The sequence below is a fragment of the Dermacentor andersoni genome, chromosome 10 (assembly GCF_023375885.2).
Source record: "Dermacentor andersoni chromosome 10, qqDerAnde1_hic_scaffold, whole genome shotgun sequence".
NCBI classification, from domain to species: domain Eukaryota; kingdom Metazoa; phylum Arthropoda; class Arachnida; order Ixodida; family Ixodidae; genus Dermacentor; species Dermacentor andersoni.
Window position 1 is genome coordinate 48,762,429 of NC_092823.1, and position 18,716 is coordinate 48,781,144.

General features: G+C 43.9%; 1 protein-coding gene across 1 annotated transcript; it reads right to left on the reverse strand.

The window, feature by feature from the left end:
- Positions 1-1,366: 1,366 nt before the first annotated feature.
- On the reverse strand, positions 1,367-14,436 carry LOC140213804 (uncharacterized). Its single transcript, XM_072285139.1, has 3 exons — positions 14,224-14,436; positions 2,794-2,941; positions 1,367-1,586 (listed from the first exon to the last, which is right to left on the reverse strand). Exons 1-3 carry the CDS (start codon positions 14,338-14,340, stop codon positions 1,414-1,416), a joined length of 438 nt encoding a protein of 145 aa, XP_072141240.1. The 5' UTR covers positions 14,341-14,436; the 3' UTR covers positions 1,367-1,413.
- Between the last annotated feature and the right edge of the window lie 4,280 nt (positions 14,437-18,716).

The following is an 18,716-nucleotide window of genomic DNA, read 5'->3' on the forward strand; positions in this document are numbered from 1 at the left end:
CGCTCGACGATATCGTAATAACATATATATATATATAGATGAACACGGTAGACCCCCGCTGTTTCCGTCTTGCTGCCGACATCACTCCCACCTCATGCACAACTGCTCAGCCGTACCTGGAACCCTGCCTCGAGATTGTCAGATTTGGGATTTGGTGCTACTCGAGCCCTTATTCGCAGAACCCTTGCCTGCCCGCACGAGACGCTGCTTGGGGAGGCCCCATATGTATGTCGGAACGAGCGTGCTTAACCATTCTCTACTTGTGGCCGTGCTCTTTTTCACCTCTGGCTGTCGATTAATTTAGTTTTACGGAGCTCCCGGCCTCGACAGGCACGCGCACTTCTCGTGTCTCGACCTCGTGAGGCTGCACCTTGCTGTCCTGCTTTTGTCGGTTGGGTTTACTGTTCCCATACTATTTTCCTCTGTTATGCTTTGCTCAACTGCAAGAGTGCTGGAAAAAGCGTAAGGGGTGCTTTGAGAAAAGTATATACTTCTTTTCTTTTGGGATGCGTTGCTTGCGTCACTGAGGACTATCTGGCAATTTCGTGTAATGAAATGCAGTTTGATTGTAAAAGATTGTTTTGTGTTGAAATGCTGAATAATAGATGTTCTATTGCAGAAGGTCCCCTAGGGTCTTCCTTGTTGCGGCTCGGGCTCGTGTTTTTTGGCTTGGCTTGGCTGAGCACGCGCACGCGCATCGTTGCGTCACTGCTGGACATGCAGTATAGGCACGCTTGACCCTGCTGTAGTCGTGTAGCGCGCGCCCTTAGCTTTTAACATTACTGCTCAGATTTATTACTTGCAAATCCAAAGTTGTTGCGATACTTGTTGGGAAAAAGAACGATAAAATTTTCAGTTACAGTAATAATTGCGAAACTCTGCTGTGCAGCATAATGCATGCTTTAAGTCTTGTTTTGGAAAAGCTGCATATGGTAAACTCCAGCATCCAGAACAGGCATCATAGTTTCTGCAAAGCACGTGGAACCACCGGCTAGGTCGCAAGGTGTTTGCATTGAACAACCGATGACAATAAGAAAGAAATGTTACGGCTAGTGTTATGTGATAAACAGCTGAAGCACTTTTTTTAGGAGACGACAGACAGAAAACGCGTGCGTAGAAGCGCCCAGTGGAAGGTACACGAGCGTTTTCGTTATTCGCCCTTTAGCCAGATTGCAAACGGAATTGCTTGAAATCCAAGCAACCAAATTCAGCGGAGCACCAGAATGCCATAGTCGCTGAGCTGAAGTTGATTTGTAGGCACAATGAAACGCGGTCGCATTGCGTTCATTGAATGACATGAGCGACCATCATAATATTTCGCAGTAAGGAATATCAACACTGCTAAAAAAGCGTCGTTGACTAATATTGCCTTTAATGGAATGACAATTTACCGTGCGAATTGCCGAACCGCACTTATTTGTGCCGTTTCAATGACTTTATTCCGTGGATTACGTAGTTGTCAGCCACGTGCGGGTTTTTCCGTCCGCGCACCCAGTTCTGGAATTCTTCATCAGCGTCTTTGAATAAGTCGTGCCTTTCTTCGGCGCTCAGAGTGTAATTTCCTGGTAGCAATGCAGTCAGTATTCCTGTGGAATATACAATAGATTTTGAGCTTCAATGTTTATTATTTCGGCAATACTGTGCAATAAAATAAAAACAAACGCCATCAATGTACACGCTGAGCACTAAATACGTCGAACATTGCTTTGGCTCTAAACTCTAACCATTCTTTTAATTTTCTGCTCTTTTTCTCTTTTCACAACGGCTCTCATGATGCGGCTTTTCAGCTGTCGAATAATTAGGGTGCATGGCTCGACGGATGATGCGGCGTATACTAAATAAGAGGAAAAGAAGGCTTGCCTAACCAAGGCCCTGAACCTCTCAAAGTTTTCGTTCTTGCGGGCAACATAGAAATTCCAACATAAAAAAGTTATATCCATATAAAAATAAAAAAATATTGAATACCCGCCATGGTTGTTCAGTGGCTATGGCCTTGGGCTGCTGAGCACGAGGTAGCGGGATTGAATCCCGCCCACGGCGGCCGCATTTCGATGGGTGCGAAATGTGAAAACACCCCTGCACTTAGAAGTAATTAAAGAACCCCTGCTTGTCTAAATTTCAGGCAAACTCCACTACGGCGTGCGTCATAATCAGAAAGTAGTTTTGGCTCAAAAAACCCCATTATTTAAAATATATGTATTCAATACACTATTAGGACAGCTGAAAGTAGATGAGTACCAATTTCGAGAATAATGTGTTGCCAGGGTGTGGTCAGCGCTCAGAGCCTCAACAGAAAGTCGAATAATATCCAAGGCGTGACTTTTTATAACGAAGGAAAAGACGCATCTCACACTGGTGTTCATGCAGGCGTAATTTACCGAAACCATTCAGCGTCATTATTTTTTGAAATAGTAAGCGCAAAATATGTTCAAAAATTTTAACCCAAGCGATGGAACTTTGTTCTTACTCACACGAAACTAGAAAAAGACAAAAAGAAAATAAAACGAAATATTTTCTCCAGTGGACCTTGCGTATATTGAGTTCTTGCGTGATACTTGAGCCAAGATAATGATTGCCTTTCCGAGCCCCAAATAATACCCGCTACGGTCTTTCCAAACACTTTCTCAGTCGGCTTAGCTTATACTGTGTGACTGCGGCCAAGCTAAATGCAGTAAGATATTAGATTAGCGTTGTTTGCACGCTGTGTGACAAACGTCTTGATTTGCCTGGCTTCGCATATGATAATGAACCTTCTGCGGATTGCGTGAGGGTTATCGGGGCCCAAACACTCACCGGACCACTCTTCTAAGGAGTGACAGATGTGAGCTATCTCGCAGCTCCTCAATTCCAGCCTAGTATCCTTCGCCAGTGACCGGACATAGTTCAGCCTGTCGTCGGTGCTCTTCATGTCCTGTGACGGCGGAATGAGGGCTTCCCACATCTGCAACGGTGCGTTGCAAAGTTAGTCGTGGCAGCTGTGCTATATGATTAGGCGAATGAGATAAGGTGTACGTAATCAAGTATGGACAGGTTGTTCCAGAAAAACTGGCCAACCTGTATATGCAATGCCTCAAGACCTCGAGCGTACCGGAATCTTGGAAGAACGCTAACATATTCCTAATCCATAAGAAAGCGGACTACAAGGACTTGAAAAATTATAGACCAATTCAACTTACTGTCCGTTGTCTACAAACTATTTACTAAGGTAATTGCGAATAGAATAAGAAACACCTTATACTTCGGTCACCGAAAGGACCAGACAGGATTTGGTAAAGGCTACTCAACAATAGACCATATGCACAGTATCAATCAGGTGATAGAGAAATGTGCGGAACATAACCAACCATTATATATAGCTTTCATTGATTACGAGAAAGCGTTTGATTCAGTCGAAACCTCAGCAGTCATGGAGGCCTTACGTAATCAGGGTGTAGACGAGCCGTATGTAAAAATACTGAAAGATATCTGTAGCAGCTCCACCGCCACCATAGTCCTTCATAAAAAAGCAACAAAATCCCAATCAAGAAAGGCATCAGGCAGGGAGATACGATCTCTCCAATGCTATTCACAGCGTGTTTACAGAAGGTATTCAGAGACATGGATTGAGAAGAATTGGGGATGAGATTTATTGGAGAATACCTTAGTAACTTGCGATTCGCTGAAGATATTGCCTTGCTTAGTAACTCAGGGGATCAATTGCAATGCATGCTGACTGACCTGGAGAGGCAAAGCAGAAGGGCGGGTCTAAAAATTAACCTGCAGGAAACCAAAATGATGTTTAATAGTTTCGGAAAAGAACAGTAATTTACGATAGGCAGCGAGGCACTGGAAGTGGTAAGGGAATACATCTACTTAGGGCTGGTAGGGACCAAGGATCCGGAGCATGAGACTGAGATAATCAGAAGAATAAGAATGGGCTGGGGTGTGTTTGGCAGGCTTTCTTAGGTCATGAACAGCAGTTTGCCATTATCCCTCAAGAGAAAAGTGTATAACAGCTGTGTCTTACCAGTACTCACGTACGGGGCAGAAACCTGGAGGCTTACGAAAAGGGTTCTACTTAAATTGAGGACGACGCAACGAGCTATGGAAAGAAGAATGATGGCTGTAACGTTAAGGAATAAGAAAAGAGCAGATTGGGTGACGGACAAACGCGAGTTAATGATATTTTAGTAGAAATAAAAAATAATTGCACATGGGCAGGACATGTCATGAGAAGGGAAGATAACCGATGGTCATTAAGGGTTACGGACTGGACTCCAAGGGAAGGGAAGCGTAGCCGGGGGCGGCAGAAAGTTGGGTGGGCGGATGAGATTACGAAGTTTACAGGAATAACATGGCCACAATTAGTACTTGACCGGGATAGTTGGAGAAGTATAGGAGAGGCCTTTGCCCTGCAGTAGGCGTAACCAGGCTGCTGCTGCTGCTGATGATGATGATGAATCAAGTATGACAACCAGGGGCCTGCTGCATTAGCTACTAACACCAAAGGGGCGTCTCTTTGATACAAGGCTACCCTTCAATCCAGGAGTGCCCGCATCGCAAATGAGTTAAGCAAGCTTCCACCACGCTTGTAGACTCCTCGTGGGAAATGTTTTTGTCAGTGGGTGACCGCGATGGCTATGTCATTAGGCCATACAAAATCCCGATGATCCAAAAAACTCATTAAAATCTATGTGAAGTGGACCTTTTGCGAAGCAGTTAAAAAATGCTGCAAATTGTCTTATTTCATTTTGCTACCTTTGGCTTGAAGTTAACTGACGAGCACGTCTGTGCGCTCCCGCCGCGGTTCTGTGAAGTTGTGACAATTCTTATATTACATTGCATTTCTTCATTTGTTCTTCTTTTATTGAAGCCTACCCTAGCTTCTTGACTTGTGCTACAGCCTATACCCAACTGTGGCTACCTGCAGCAGTGCGGTGATCCTCACAAACACTCGGCGACCATCCCGAAGAGGTAGTTGGCGTTCAGATGATGGAACTGTACAGGAACGCATGGTATTCTGAACTAATGGTTATTAAAGTAAGCACTGAAAGATCAGAGCGGTCTGCTTCAATAATGGAATTGTTGACTGAAAGACGTACATTTTATCGCATAAGGATATTTGGGTGTAATACGTTTTATCACAGCAATTTAGTAGAAAAGAAGGTCAACAACCCAGACACCTGTAAGGGCATTAAAGGGGACGGTGCTGTTATTCGTGTGAGCTCTTTGGGAAGACGACAGCAGCACCAGCGGCTAGCCATGCTCAGGTGTGTCTTGCAAGGTTCGCAAAAAAAATCTTCGCTTTATTAAAAATTTAGCGTGGAAGGGCAAGCGGTAATGAGGAAAATGCATCAACTTGTTTGTGCACATCGAAACCGCTAACGCGCGCAAGTACTCGTATTGGAAACCTGTCCGGAAGAGTAAAGTGCCGCCAATGCTAGAAGCGGTAATGAATGGCTTGGGCGATGTCGATAAAGAGGGGGTGTCGTACTCGGCGACAAGCGTGTCCAATCATTGGCAGCTTTGGGCAGAAAGAATTGCCTGTGCACCGCAAGCAAGAGGGAACAGAATGCTTGTAACTTTACAACGTCATAACTAATGGTCGAAAATACGATAGTTTACAATGAATTTGGGCATAAGCCATGGTTCAAATTGTTGAAAGAATGCCTCTACCATGCAAAGCGAGCAAAGCGAGAACGGAGCCATGGCCATGGTGCCATAAAGTCGCGTTTTCGGCGTCATGTAGACCGAGGCGTTGAAATTTAACAAACGACTGAACTACGGCGCGAAGCTTGTTTAGAAAAAGCAGAAATGCAGAACAAAACTCTAAATGCATGCTCTCTAGCGCTCGACCGGCATTTCCGTTTGTGGCGGGCTACAGGCTTCTGCGATATTCAGTGGAGCGAAAACGTAATTTCGCTAGAAATAAACTGCTCGTGCCTTTATGAGTACGATCACTTACAGCGCTTTTTAATTTAATTGTATAACGCCGTGGTGGGATCCGAAATGTTGTTAGAGTTATCCCTTAGGTCAAACTATGGAAGTTTGAAATGTAAGTACCTCACTGTACCAGGTAAGCCGAACACTGCTGTCGTTTGTGCTCTAGGAAGTCAGATATATGATTTCAAAACTTAATGCAAAAGATAAGGACAGGAGTAAAAATTTTCCATCACTAACTTCAATGCGCGGTTCGAAATATGGATTGTTCTGATCGAAATAAGCTACAGCTAGTTTAAACAGTCGTGCTCCAAATATAAACTTTTTTTCTAGTTAACCTAATTCACGTTCATAATATTCTGCTCATAGACCCAGATTTTCTTGCTCCAAAAATTCATTCAAAAGTTCTTACAGCTGCCTCACCACTGCCAGCAATTCCGGCTTATGAAAGTCGTCTAAATGCGCATGGAGCTCTTTGAATTTCTAGTGACTGCCAGCTCTGCATTACCGTAGTATTAGGAGCAACTGGATGCGTTCTAACTCCACAATAAATATTTCGATGAGAACTTTGTTGCGTTCATAATTTTCGGATTCGTCAGGCCCTTTCTATGGAGCAAATGCTCCTATCTATATCTCTATGCATATATCTACCTAGTCGTTTTCCCGCGTTTCTAGTTTACTGGGTAGTCCATGGTCGAATAAATAGCACATCCGGCTGCCGTGTCTAGGCAATAGCATTTGAAAAAATCCACCCATAAACTAGGCTCACTCAGTATGAATCAACCTGTAGATTTAGGCCAATCTTAAATGAACCTTAGCTAAGGCTGACATGCGTCAACGCAGATGCCGGACTTTGAATGTGCCACTGTTCGAAGAAACTCGTTGACACCGACAATGAGCACTGGGCATTGGCCCCACAGTTTGTATTGGCCTTCAATAAGCTTCTTTTGATGCTAAGACGAGTCTCTGAGTATGTGCTAGTAGGAAACCCATAACATATCACTATTCCAATCTCTCGTTATTGCAATCTCCTCACGGCCAATTTCCGTGACGACCAACGCAAGCACCGGGCGGTAACCCACCGCGTTTTTAGAAATTTAGATTAAACGAGCTCCTTCCTTATATTGGGTACATTGTTTTGCTTTCAAAGCAAATAGCATTTCCTACATTGAGCAGATTTTCTTATCGAATTCACAGTCATAATAATAGTAAAAATAATCTTTATTTCTCTCATTCCACAGAATACAGAACGAGAGCAGTTGTAATGGTAAAAGCCGCATGGAGCGGCTTGAGAAAACCCCATTACGCCCCAAAATGGCAGTATGACAAGGACACCGCTTAGTCATGACAAACGCATATGTATACATAGAAGCATAGATATATGATTACATTCTGAATTTGCGAACGTACAAGGGCAAAATTGCTTACAGTAGGGATCAGTAAGAAAAATTTGTGATGTAACACAAATTTTGTGTTAAAATTTTGAAAATTTTGTGATGTAACAAACAATAACGCAACATACAAAAACAGAATGAAAGGCCGACCATTAGTGCAGCAGCGGCAGAAAACTAATTAACTTTTTTTCAATATTTCTTCCAGTGAGATGTTATTCCGTTAAGGTAACAGAAAAATATATAGGCACTTGACTGAAACCGATACAGAGTCCGACAAAACGGTGTAGACCAACCGATGCAACGACGTATATTGTACATGGGCGCATGGCTTTGAAGGTTGAAGAGTGTCAACATAGCTGCGTAGTTTGTTCTAATAGCATTCTAGTACATAAGATTTAACCTGAACGCATAAAGATAAGGTACATGAATGATGTTAAACTCGGTATAACAGTTTTATGTGGGGGCAAACTATGGTATGTTAGTTACTAATGTTATCGCACGTTTCAGAGTAACAATAATGTTGGATAAAATATGCTTAGTACTTGTGGCCCAGACAGTGTGGCAATAGATAAGGGGAGAAGGCGAGAAGCACGCTGAAATGCTGACAGTTTCGATGGGGCTGAGTCAGCACAGTAAAAGTTGACAACCGGTGAAGAGGGTGGTGCCGGAATCTGAGATAGGCACGCCTCCCTCTACTCAGGTTGTGGTGGCTGGTCGAAAATTGCTGTGGCATGCAACAGAAGGTCATAATAAAGGGAAAATCAGACATCCACATGTTCGTAGCAGTTGCTACAAAGGAAACCCATACGGGTTCCACGAAAGAAGAGCCTCACGTTGAAGAAATATTCGTACTGGTCCGGGACGAAACGCCGCCAGAACGGATCCTCAGCAAAGACGAGTTAGGAGAGCGATGTCGTATACGTCGTTTACGACATCGTATACTAGAGATCCTCGTATTGAATCGTGTTGCAAGAGATCCTCGTATACGAGGATCGCTTAAGATTTTCGTGATGCCCTGCTCTTGGCGCTGGATGCCAAGCACATTCTCGGACCAGGCCGGTATCAGATGAGACATCTGTGGCTCGTCCCCTTTGCCAGCAGCCTTTCGAAGCAGAAGCTTGTCGATAAACGTTGCGATGCTAGCCAAAGAACTAAAGTGCTTTGTCATTAATTCAGAAATCTGGAACATGAAAATGAAGCTTCTTTGGTTTCCTCCTCACCTAGAAGAGAAATGTGTTGTTCAGGAATTGGAACCGTATGTTATGCTACAGTCGATCACGAGAGAAATGTAGCGTTGTGACAGCATGCAGTGTTCGCAGATGACGAATCGCGATGTAGTGTCCACGCTCAAGGAAGGCGTCTCTGCCACCTGCCGACCTCATCTTATGATGATCTTCAGACGCAAATCATCAATTTGATTCCCTGACAAATTCCCTTGTTTTTCGATGCAATAGAGTTGGGCACATAGGGCGACAGTGTAAAACACGATACCGAAAGCGCCACCGTCATCGTCATAACCACGAGACAGGCATTGGTAGGTATGCTGACAAGCTTCGTTGTATTCGACCAGCGGACGTGTAAACCATCGTTAGCCACCTCTTTTATGTAAATGAGGTCGCACATGTGTCTGGCGAGGCGCCAACTGATTACCACCGGGCTCGGGAGGTGCAAGTACCACAGCTGTGGACACATCTTCACACAAAGAGTATTGAAGAAAATGCAGTGACCAACTGTGAAAAGAACCCTTGTGCAACGCGGGCCGAATCACCGCCTTTTCGGGACCAGCTACATCCTGCCGAGGCTGAAATGACTGTGGTGTTCAAGAAACAAGTGCCATTAGATGAACTGGAGTGCTCGGCGATAGAGCGAAGGCGAAGAAACCCCTTCATGGAGCTCCTGTGAGAGCAGATACCGCTGCAGTTCGAGTAGTTCCTGCAGCTGCGACTCCTTAAAAAGGCGGGACACACAAAATAAAGGTAGAAGCACTACGTGTAGGTGCTGCACCTCAGTAGTGAAAAAATGGTGGACGCCCTTCCCTTAACGTTCAGAACACGGAATGTCCGTGGCTTACGTAGTAAGCGACGGCAGGGTCAGTTGTTGCATGTATTTTGCATCCGAGCGTTAGATATTATTGCAATTCTGGAAACAAAATTTTAATCTGATGAAAACACAGAGGCTCCTGTAGCTCCATTTCTTTCGGAGTATGAAGTATGTGTGAGCAACACGATTGCTGTCTATGTGGGATGTATGATATCTGTGAGAAAAACGCATCAGTGTAACGTGTTGGGACTGTGTACTGATAGGGAACGACACCTTGTTTGGTGTGATGTCAGTATGAAAAGTCAAATTTGGAAGTTTCTTTGTGCATGCACGCCAAGTAGAACGCGTGAGAAGGAGGGCTTCTTTCTGACCTTGTATTGGTTGTTTTAGGTGATTTTGATTGTCTGTGTAGTACACAGGACTGGTCGTCGAGAAAGCAGAGCCACAATACCAGTGTTGATGTTTTCAATGTCACAGCAAGTGACTACGAGCTTTTTGATGTACGGCCCATTTGATATAAACCTCATTTTGCTACACACTCTTTCAAGGTACATATCTTGCAAGGCTGGATCGAATTTACGTCTCATTACCTGTCCTCCTTAGACTATACGGCTACAATGTGCAACCTGTGTTCTTCAGTGATCAATGTTTGGTGCCTGTTTGTTTTGGCAACCGGCATAATAAATGTCCGCGGATGTGCTCAAATTTGTGGAAAACTATTTATATGTCACTCTCACGAATTTTACATATTTTTGATTGAAGTGCGAAGACCCACTACTTTATCACTCTTTCCGAAGTGGGAGATATTCAAACATGAATTTAAAATGATAACCCTTGATGAAGCTTCCATGTCGTCGTTTGAGAAAAAAAAGGAAAACATAATGACTTGCACAATTTGAAATACCCGTTAGACAGATATCAATGTCTCCTTTCTGGCAAGTACATTGAAGACATTTGCGACATTAATGCACAAATGCAGACAATGTACCTTGAGAGATATAGAGGTGTACAAGTTCGAACACGTTCACGTCAGTATTTGGAGCAAAAGTCGTGTGGGCGTTCTTTTGGTGATGAGCGTTGGCATGCTCTGTCGAACGAAGTGCTCAAGATAGAACATGCCGGATCGATTGGTAATGACCAGGCTAGAATAACGAAAACGTTAACGAATTGCTATGACAATTTTTTCCAATGTCATAAAGGTAATAGTGAAGTTGTAACGAAAACGTTTGTTTTGTTGCTGCCACAGTTCGGCCAAGAAGTATGTGATGATGTTGATAGATACATATGTGTCACAGAAGTTGAAGCAACCATTGATTCGCAGGCTAAAGGCAATACTCCTGAGCCTGATGGCTTGAGTGTGGCATTTGATCAGTGTTCTTACTCTATATTGGTACCCTTTTTGTTTAAAGTGTATTAAGAAGCTTACCAGATTGGATACCTACCCGTCACATTCTATCAAATGCACACATTACTTATACGAAAGAGGTAGTGATGCAACTAAAATATAGAAAGTCGAGGGATGTCGCCCTATATTGCTTATCACCGTGGATTATAAAATATTTACGAATATATTTCCTAGCCGCCTTCAAAACAAAAGTCAATCCGTGGTGGAAGAGCTATAAACAAGTGGCGTTAGAGGAATAATAATTCAGGCAAACATCCACGTTGCGCGGTATGTGCTGGAGTGTGTAGTAGACAGTGCAGGACAGGTCGAAAGAGTTCAGGTTAATTTGGCAAAAGCCTTTGATAAAGTTAATCACTACTGGTTTCGGGTGTCAGAGCAGATAAACATTGGGGCTCTTCTATTTCGAGGCATACTATCTGTTAGGCTAATCGCACAGCAAGGGTAATAGTTGGTGGTTGTTTAAGTAAATTTATCTACATGAGGGTATCGGTAAGGCAGTGTCGTCAGTTTTAACCTCTGCTACATGCTTCATTCTTAGAACCGCTTTGCGCATGAACTTTGAAGGACCCTGTCTTTGAAGGGTTCAAATTATTATCCATCGAGATCCGCGTACTTTCTATGCAGGTTACATAGCCTTGTTTATCTCTGAGAAGTGTAGAGAATGTCCTTGCCATAATGCAACAGTTTTGCTCGGCTTCTGGAGCAGCAGTAAACTTTGAGACGCGTTCAGGGTTTCGGTCCGGTCTGTGGTGTACGATGCCAACCCAAATCGCAGGTATTCAGTGGAGACAAGTCTTTAAATACTGTGTTGTAGCTCTCTCTCTCTCTCTCTCTCAGTATCACAATAGCAATCCACACGGGTCAGCGGAAGTTGCAGACGTACAACGTAAGGTTAAACGCTGCCAGGGATGGCATTGTCAATAGTTGACCGACCTGAAGTTTGCAATGTCTGCATAGGCGCCGGCCCTATGTATGTCCTGCAGGTATTGCACTGCGCGGAACTTACATTGCAAGCTTTCCATCGTGTCTTTGCCACCTATGCATGGAGGTCACGTGTTGACGCCATGCGGCATAATAACCTGTTTTTTTTTCCTCTTGAAACAGGGGGTCTTGGCCTACTCCTCCTTTTTTGTTAGGCAACTTGTCTCCAAATTATTATTCTTTTTTGATATAAATAGGTAACTGATAAAACAGGTGTTCCAACTTCGAATAATGAATTACCTTCCAGAAATAGTTTTGTCGTCACCTGTGAAAGATGCACAGCGGGCTCCTTCGGGCTTCTTGAAGGAGGTTCTCAAAGGATTTCTCTTTCTTAAGGCTCGCTTTAGCATGGATTATATTTTCACTACCCCCTTCAAAGAATATTCTGCTGAACTCATAGAAACATTGGTACCTGTTCGCCATTATTGTGCGCCTCATTAGGAATGTCATTACCAAGATGTACTTAAGCGTGTCCGTGGATTGATCATCCATCCAGGGATCACAACACTTTAAGTTAGATTCGGCAACCCTTGCTGTCGAAACCTCGTTAGGAAAAAAGCGGCTGTTTCATCCTGTGGTCGACAAGCAACCACTTGTGCCCACATGCTGAAATGATTGAAAACTGTTTTGTATATTGTAGGGATGCTGTGCTCTTCTGGGGCATCCTCAAAGAACAATTAAAATGATTTAGAAGTCACACCACACACAGTCCGCTTCCGGCCTTTTAAAGATTTCTCGGACCCGGCATATGCCATGTTCTTGGTACTTGGCCTACATAGCCTTCAGATTGTGCGACAGGCACGCGGAACCAACGCCAAACATTCAGTCGTTTTTTCATGAAATAATTGCCCCCGTTCAGAGTGTGTACGCTGCACAAGAAACATTGCCGGATTGGATGCATTTATTGGACGCCTGCACTTGCTTGCGTGATTTTTAAATGTGTTTAAATTCCTGTAGCACTTTGTTTTTCAAGTTTTGCTGCAGATTCGGTTCCCATGTAATAAAATAAGGCGCTGGCGTGACTCAGTGTTAGAGTAACTGACTTCCGCGCAGAGGGCACGAGTTCAATCGTAGCGGGAGCTCAGTTCATTTTTTTTTATCCCGGACACCTACGGTGGCTGGTAGAAAAGCTTTACGTTATGGCGTCCTGAGTTTCTTTGGCACAAATTTTAGAAATTCTGTAAGTGCCACCGTTACTAAGATTTTCCCGACTTGCAATGGCAAAGAAAGACCTAAACTTTTAAACGGTGAGTGGAGCCGAATACACATCACAAGGTATTTTCGGTAACGATCACACGACGCTTCAACTGCCTGCGCCATAAATACGCAAATACGCCCATCTTCAATGAACGCCTTTCACGCGCCAATGCATAAGGCAGCTGTGAAACAAATGCTTTGGGTATGTGCTCTGAGTCCCTCGACAACTTGGGACACTGACTTTATGCGATTGCTGTGTACGGAAAGCGAAGAAACTGCTGTACACATTCGGGTACATCGGTGCGACCCGCCTTTTGTCTCTAAATCCACGCATAGACCGTTCGGTATTGCCAATAGATGGCGCAGCGAGTCCAAAACGAAGTGCGAGGGAGCAACCAGGTTGCTTCACTACACGTTTCTTAGCCATGTAAAGCCGTGGCTACGCGTAGGTGTCACGGCGGTGGAGCAAGAGTGCACGGAGTGTTCTGACGGAAGTGTGAAAGAGAAATCGCTTTGCAGCGCACGCGTCATACGTAACTCGTTTCGATGGCGGCAATAGGTTGTGTACCTATATTCATCCTATCCGAAAGACATTCGCGTTGACCGTCATTGTGAGAAGGGCTCTGCTGAATTTTCTGTGACTCCAAGGTAATTTAGCACGTGCATGTGCGAAGATGTCGTGGTATGCACCTTTCTTTTGTTGCCAGAGTTTTCATTCGGACGTTTTGCATGCCTGTTGTCAAATTTACGTAATAAAAAGAGGAGCCACAAGATTTTTTACCTGTGGCATATTTTTTGGTTGTGAGTACATATTTTATTTTATTTTCACTGGTTTCGGCATTTATGTGCGGTCACCACAAAGAGAAAAGGTTATGAACCGATTTTCAGATGGGGTTGCTAGCGGGATGTATATCACTAGGTGGTTTCAATTTCAATCTCCTTGCACATCGATGGGCTGTGCATCGCGCTGCCCCCTCTTTGAGAACCGGGTTCGGAAGTAATTACAACATACTGCGTATTTTTTTCATTAGTTCAGGATAGTGTCTGCACAGCGATGCAGTAAACGGTGACACGCAATATCACCCGAACGTAAGCGATTCGCTGGAAAAAAGTTTCGCAAGGAATCGACAATGCTTTTCATTTTTAAATTGTCTTTACGAGTGGTCAGCATCCTCAACAAATATTATGTCCAACGTCAACATTGCTTGGCACCTGCTTTTACGGACAGATATAGCACAGGAACTTTTCGCTCATAATTGGCTCTGCTTATAAGTATCCACCACTCACCTCCGCAAACCTGCTCCAGCGTTCCCTTCTCGCCAATGCTCTCCAGATTTCAGGCGAAGCGAACCAAGCGCTGTAATACAGAAGACACTCTCCGCCAGGCTTCAGTAGCTTCGCCATGTTGCTCCATGCTTTGGGCTGGTCTTTCACGCGGGTAAAACTGTTGAAGCCGTAGACGCGATCGAAAGGCCCGTACAGCCTGAGGAAGTCTGAGACGTCTCCTGTTATGTCCAGCTGTTAGTACGCTAGCTTTGGATGAGAACTGTGCTCGCGAGCGTAGGAAACCATGTTTGCGCACACATCGACCCCTACAATTCTCTTTACATGCTCTGGAACATTGGGCAGAAGGATCTTCGAGGTCACTCGGCCGCAGCCAGAGCCAATGTCCAGGAATTGCAATGGCCTACAAGGACTCACGTTTTCTTGCCCGACGTCATCGTCTTGTCCATTGTCGAACGTTAGGTTGTAATAATTTAGCAACGTAGTTAATACGGGGAAACAACACGTGACGCCCTTCGAGTACGCAGCCGCGTCGTAGTCAGGTTTGCTGTGACTGGGCTTGGCTTCGTCATCCATGGTAATTGGTTTGCAGTGATGGTGTTGTGCGTGGTTTTTACTTGTTCTGAGATGTGCCTGAAAAGGCTGGGAAAAGATGTGGCAATTCGTTTGATTTCCCTACTCGCTCTCTTTCCCTTGGTTAAAGACAAACTGCAAGAAAACGCTGAAGTGCGTATACAGCCTTGGTTATTATGATATGGGTATAGAAAAGCCCTCTTGCAATAATCTGTCATTTCAAATACTAGCGCGAAAGTCATGCAAAGTTTCTCTCTATAGCCATTTCTAATGCTAAAAAAGAACATTGCGGTTACCGCTCGCTGGATGTGACGCACTACCTAACATGCGGTGCCTCGGCACGACTTCTGTAATCTCGGTGGCCACGTTTCTACAGATACCGCGGCCGCGTCGGGGTGCCGCGACGTGCTGTCTCCCCGTGTGAGGTGGCTAGATTATCGCGTGCGCTGCTTGGTATTATTAGATATACAGGATGCATGTCAGTCTGAGCGGGTGGCGTCCTGTGCTGCATGCTACCCGCTGACAAATTTCCGACGCGGCTTGCTGGGACTTTCGTCCTAGCGACATCATGCGCACACTTATTGTGATGTGCTGTTCAAAGGTTGCTAAAAAAAAATCTTCACCATTATCAGCTCTGCGACTCCGCCAAAATTGTTCAAATGGTATATACTACAGAGTTTTGACAAATTTGGGGCCAACACAAAAGTTTTTTTTACAGTTGGCTATGAAGCGTTCTTCAGAAGCATCTTGGAATATACTTTGCGGGAACTGCTGGCGCTAGGCGCACTGAAGCGCATTTGCACGGATATCGAGGCTAAAAATGAGGCTGAAAGGGAGCGCAGGACAAGCCGGGGTAATTAGCGTGCAATTAGAATCCGTGCCTACCCTACATCGTGAGGAACTTTCCGAACATGCAATAAATGATGTTTGTGTTTCGACAAGCGAACTTCTTCATTTGCACAGAAAATTCTTTCAAAATGGTTGCAGGCTTCCAGATGTCGGAAAAGGTATAAAACCTGCAACGAAGTGCGAAATCTTACCTGAATCCCTTGTCGAATGACTTTCAGTCTAGGTTTTGCCCTGCAGTGGATACTGAATGAAGTGATTGCCCTTTTATGTGCAAGTTGGGCGGCTGCGGGTGAGGTGCAGCTGCGTCGTGATGAACGAATATATGCTCGCCGATATAACCTAGGTCAAACATGTTTCAAACGCTTCACGAAAAACATCGTACAATCTCTAGATCTAATCCGACTAGAGTCGTCATGCTCTGAAATTGCTTCGTGTTTTTCCTACGGTGTATATTCAAGCGCGGACGACGCGGTACACGTGTTCACCAAATGACAGATCGCCACGTCCACGTTCTTCTGTTGAGGGAACTGAAGTGATAGAGGGAATGTGCTGTGTTTTTGTCTTTCTACTTTGTTCTTTTCTTCCTGCATACAATCGTCCACCTCCCTCCACCCCCTTCTAAGGCAGCGAACCAGATGTTTTATTCCCCATGGTTAACCTTGCTGCCTTTATTTCTTTTTTTTCCCTCAGCGTAGAGCACCATCAGGCTCTCCACTGTACAATGACTATTAACCCGCTGTGCGTCATATTAACTCGCTGTGCAAGATATTAATAAGCAATCCGCAACAGTTCTGGCGCATGGTGAATCCGGAACACGTACATAAAACTACACTTGCTGACAAACAGGATGAAGCAGCAAGTGACGCGAAAAGCGCAAACGCGTGTAACATCGCTCTTGAAGATGTATGCACTCATAAGTGGGACATGTTTTCTTCCTTGCAAAGAACTACCGCTGGTAACCAAACAATGCCCGAGCTTGTATTTTTCACAATTGATCTATAATCTCAGATTTAACATCTGAAGATCCCGTCGTCAACTGGCTTCCATGAGGTCGATTCGAATATTTTCTAAATACAAAGAACACTTAAGCAAACTACATATGTATTTTATATTATCAGTCTCTTTGGTCAAGTCACATACCTGATGACTGGAAAGTGCGAAAGGTAATTCGCATCCATAAATCATGTAATAAACAGTCACCGTTCCATTATCGTCCAATATGTTTCACAATCAAGCATGCCCTGCAAAATCATGTAACATCTAACTTATTCTCAAATAGTGAACTTCTTAAGCTCGAACAATTTCTTTAATTCTTCAGAGCACGGCTTTCACAAAGGCTTCTCTAGTGAAACTCAGCAAGCTAATTTTCTGCATGATTTACATTTAATCATGTACCGTAATTAGGAAATTGATGCCATCCTCCTACATTTCACGAAGGCTTTCGATAAAGTATCTCATCAGCTTCTCCTAATTAAACTTTCTGGCTTAAATATTCACCCTCTTGTTCTTTAATGTATTGGAACTTTTCTGAGCAATCGTCACCAATCTTCCCTTGGTATTGCGCACATTTCTAACCGTTTCCCTGTAGCGTCCGGTGTCGTTTAGGTGTCGGTACTTGAGCACCTGTAGTTCCTAATATACATAACTGACTTGCCTTGTGCCATATCAGATACATATGTTTGCGGACGGTGGTGTCAAACGAATGAACCTGGCCTGAATACAGTGAGAAGAAAACTAGTCATTGGACAAACCAAGATGTATGCACTGAAAGATAGGCAGGGTATTATCATCAGTAATCTCGAAGATATAGTAAAAGCAGCTGAAGAATTTTATACTGAGCTGTGCAGTACCCAAAACAACCACGATACCTCCATTCGAAGTCGCAATGAACAGGTTACAGAGGTTACTTCTATAACTTGCGATGAAGTTAGTAGGGCCTTGTAAGACATAAACCGGGAGAAATGGCAGGAGAAGATGGACTACCATTTGATTTAACCAAAGATTGAAGAGACCTATTGCTAGAGAAGCAGGCCTTTTTATACGAAGTGTCTATCGACTTCAAGGGTCGTAGAGAACTGGAAGATTGTCAATGGTATATTACTCCACAAGAAGGAAGACGTTAACGAAGTGAAATATTATTGACCCATCAGCTTATTTGCAATATTTTATAAAATATTCAAGAAGATAATATTTAATAGAATGAGGGCAACACTGGAATTTATTGAACAAAGGTTTCATGAAGGTTTCATGAAGGGATACTTTACAATCGATTACATCCGTGAAATCAATCAGGTAATCGAGAAATCCGCAGAGTACAATCAGCCTTTCTATATGGCTTTCATAATTTACGAAAAGCCATTTGACTCAGCCCAGAAACCAGCAGTCATAGCTGTATTACGTAATAGATGAGTAGAAGACGCTTACGTAAATATCTTGGAAAAATCTACAGAGATTCCACCGCTGTCTTAGCTCCCCGCAAGAAAACTAGAGAGATACCTATAAAGAAAGGGATCGGACAAAGAGACACAATCTCTCCAGTGCTATTGAATGCGAGCCTAGAAGAAGTATTCAAGCTATTACACTGGGAAGGCTTAGGCGTTAAGATCGGCGGCGAATGCCTCACAATCCTTCGGTTTGCCGATGACATTGTTCTATACAGCAACACTGCAAACAACTTAGAACAAATGATTGAGGACCTTAACAGAGAGAGTGGAAGAGTGGGATTTAAGATTAATATTCAGAAGACAAAGATAATGATCAATAGCCGGGCAAGGGAACAAGAGTTCAGGATCGCCAGTCAGCCTCTACAGCCTGTGAAGGAGTACCTTTATCTAGGTCAATTACTCACATGGCATACTGCTCACGAGAAGAAAACTTACAGAACGATAAATTGGGTTGGAGCGTAATTGGCAGACATTGTCAGATCCTGACTGGAAGCTTACCATTAACACTAAAAATAAAGGTGTACAATGAATGCATTCTAGTGGTGCTGACATATGAGGCGGAAACTTGGAGACTGACAAAGAAGCTCGAAAACAAATTGGGGACCACGCAAAGAGCGATAGAACGAAGAA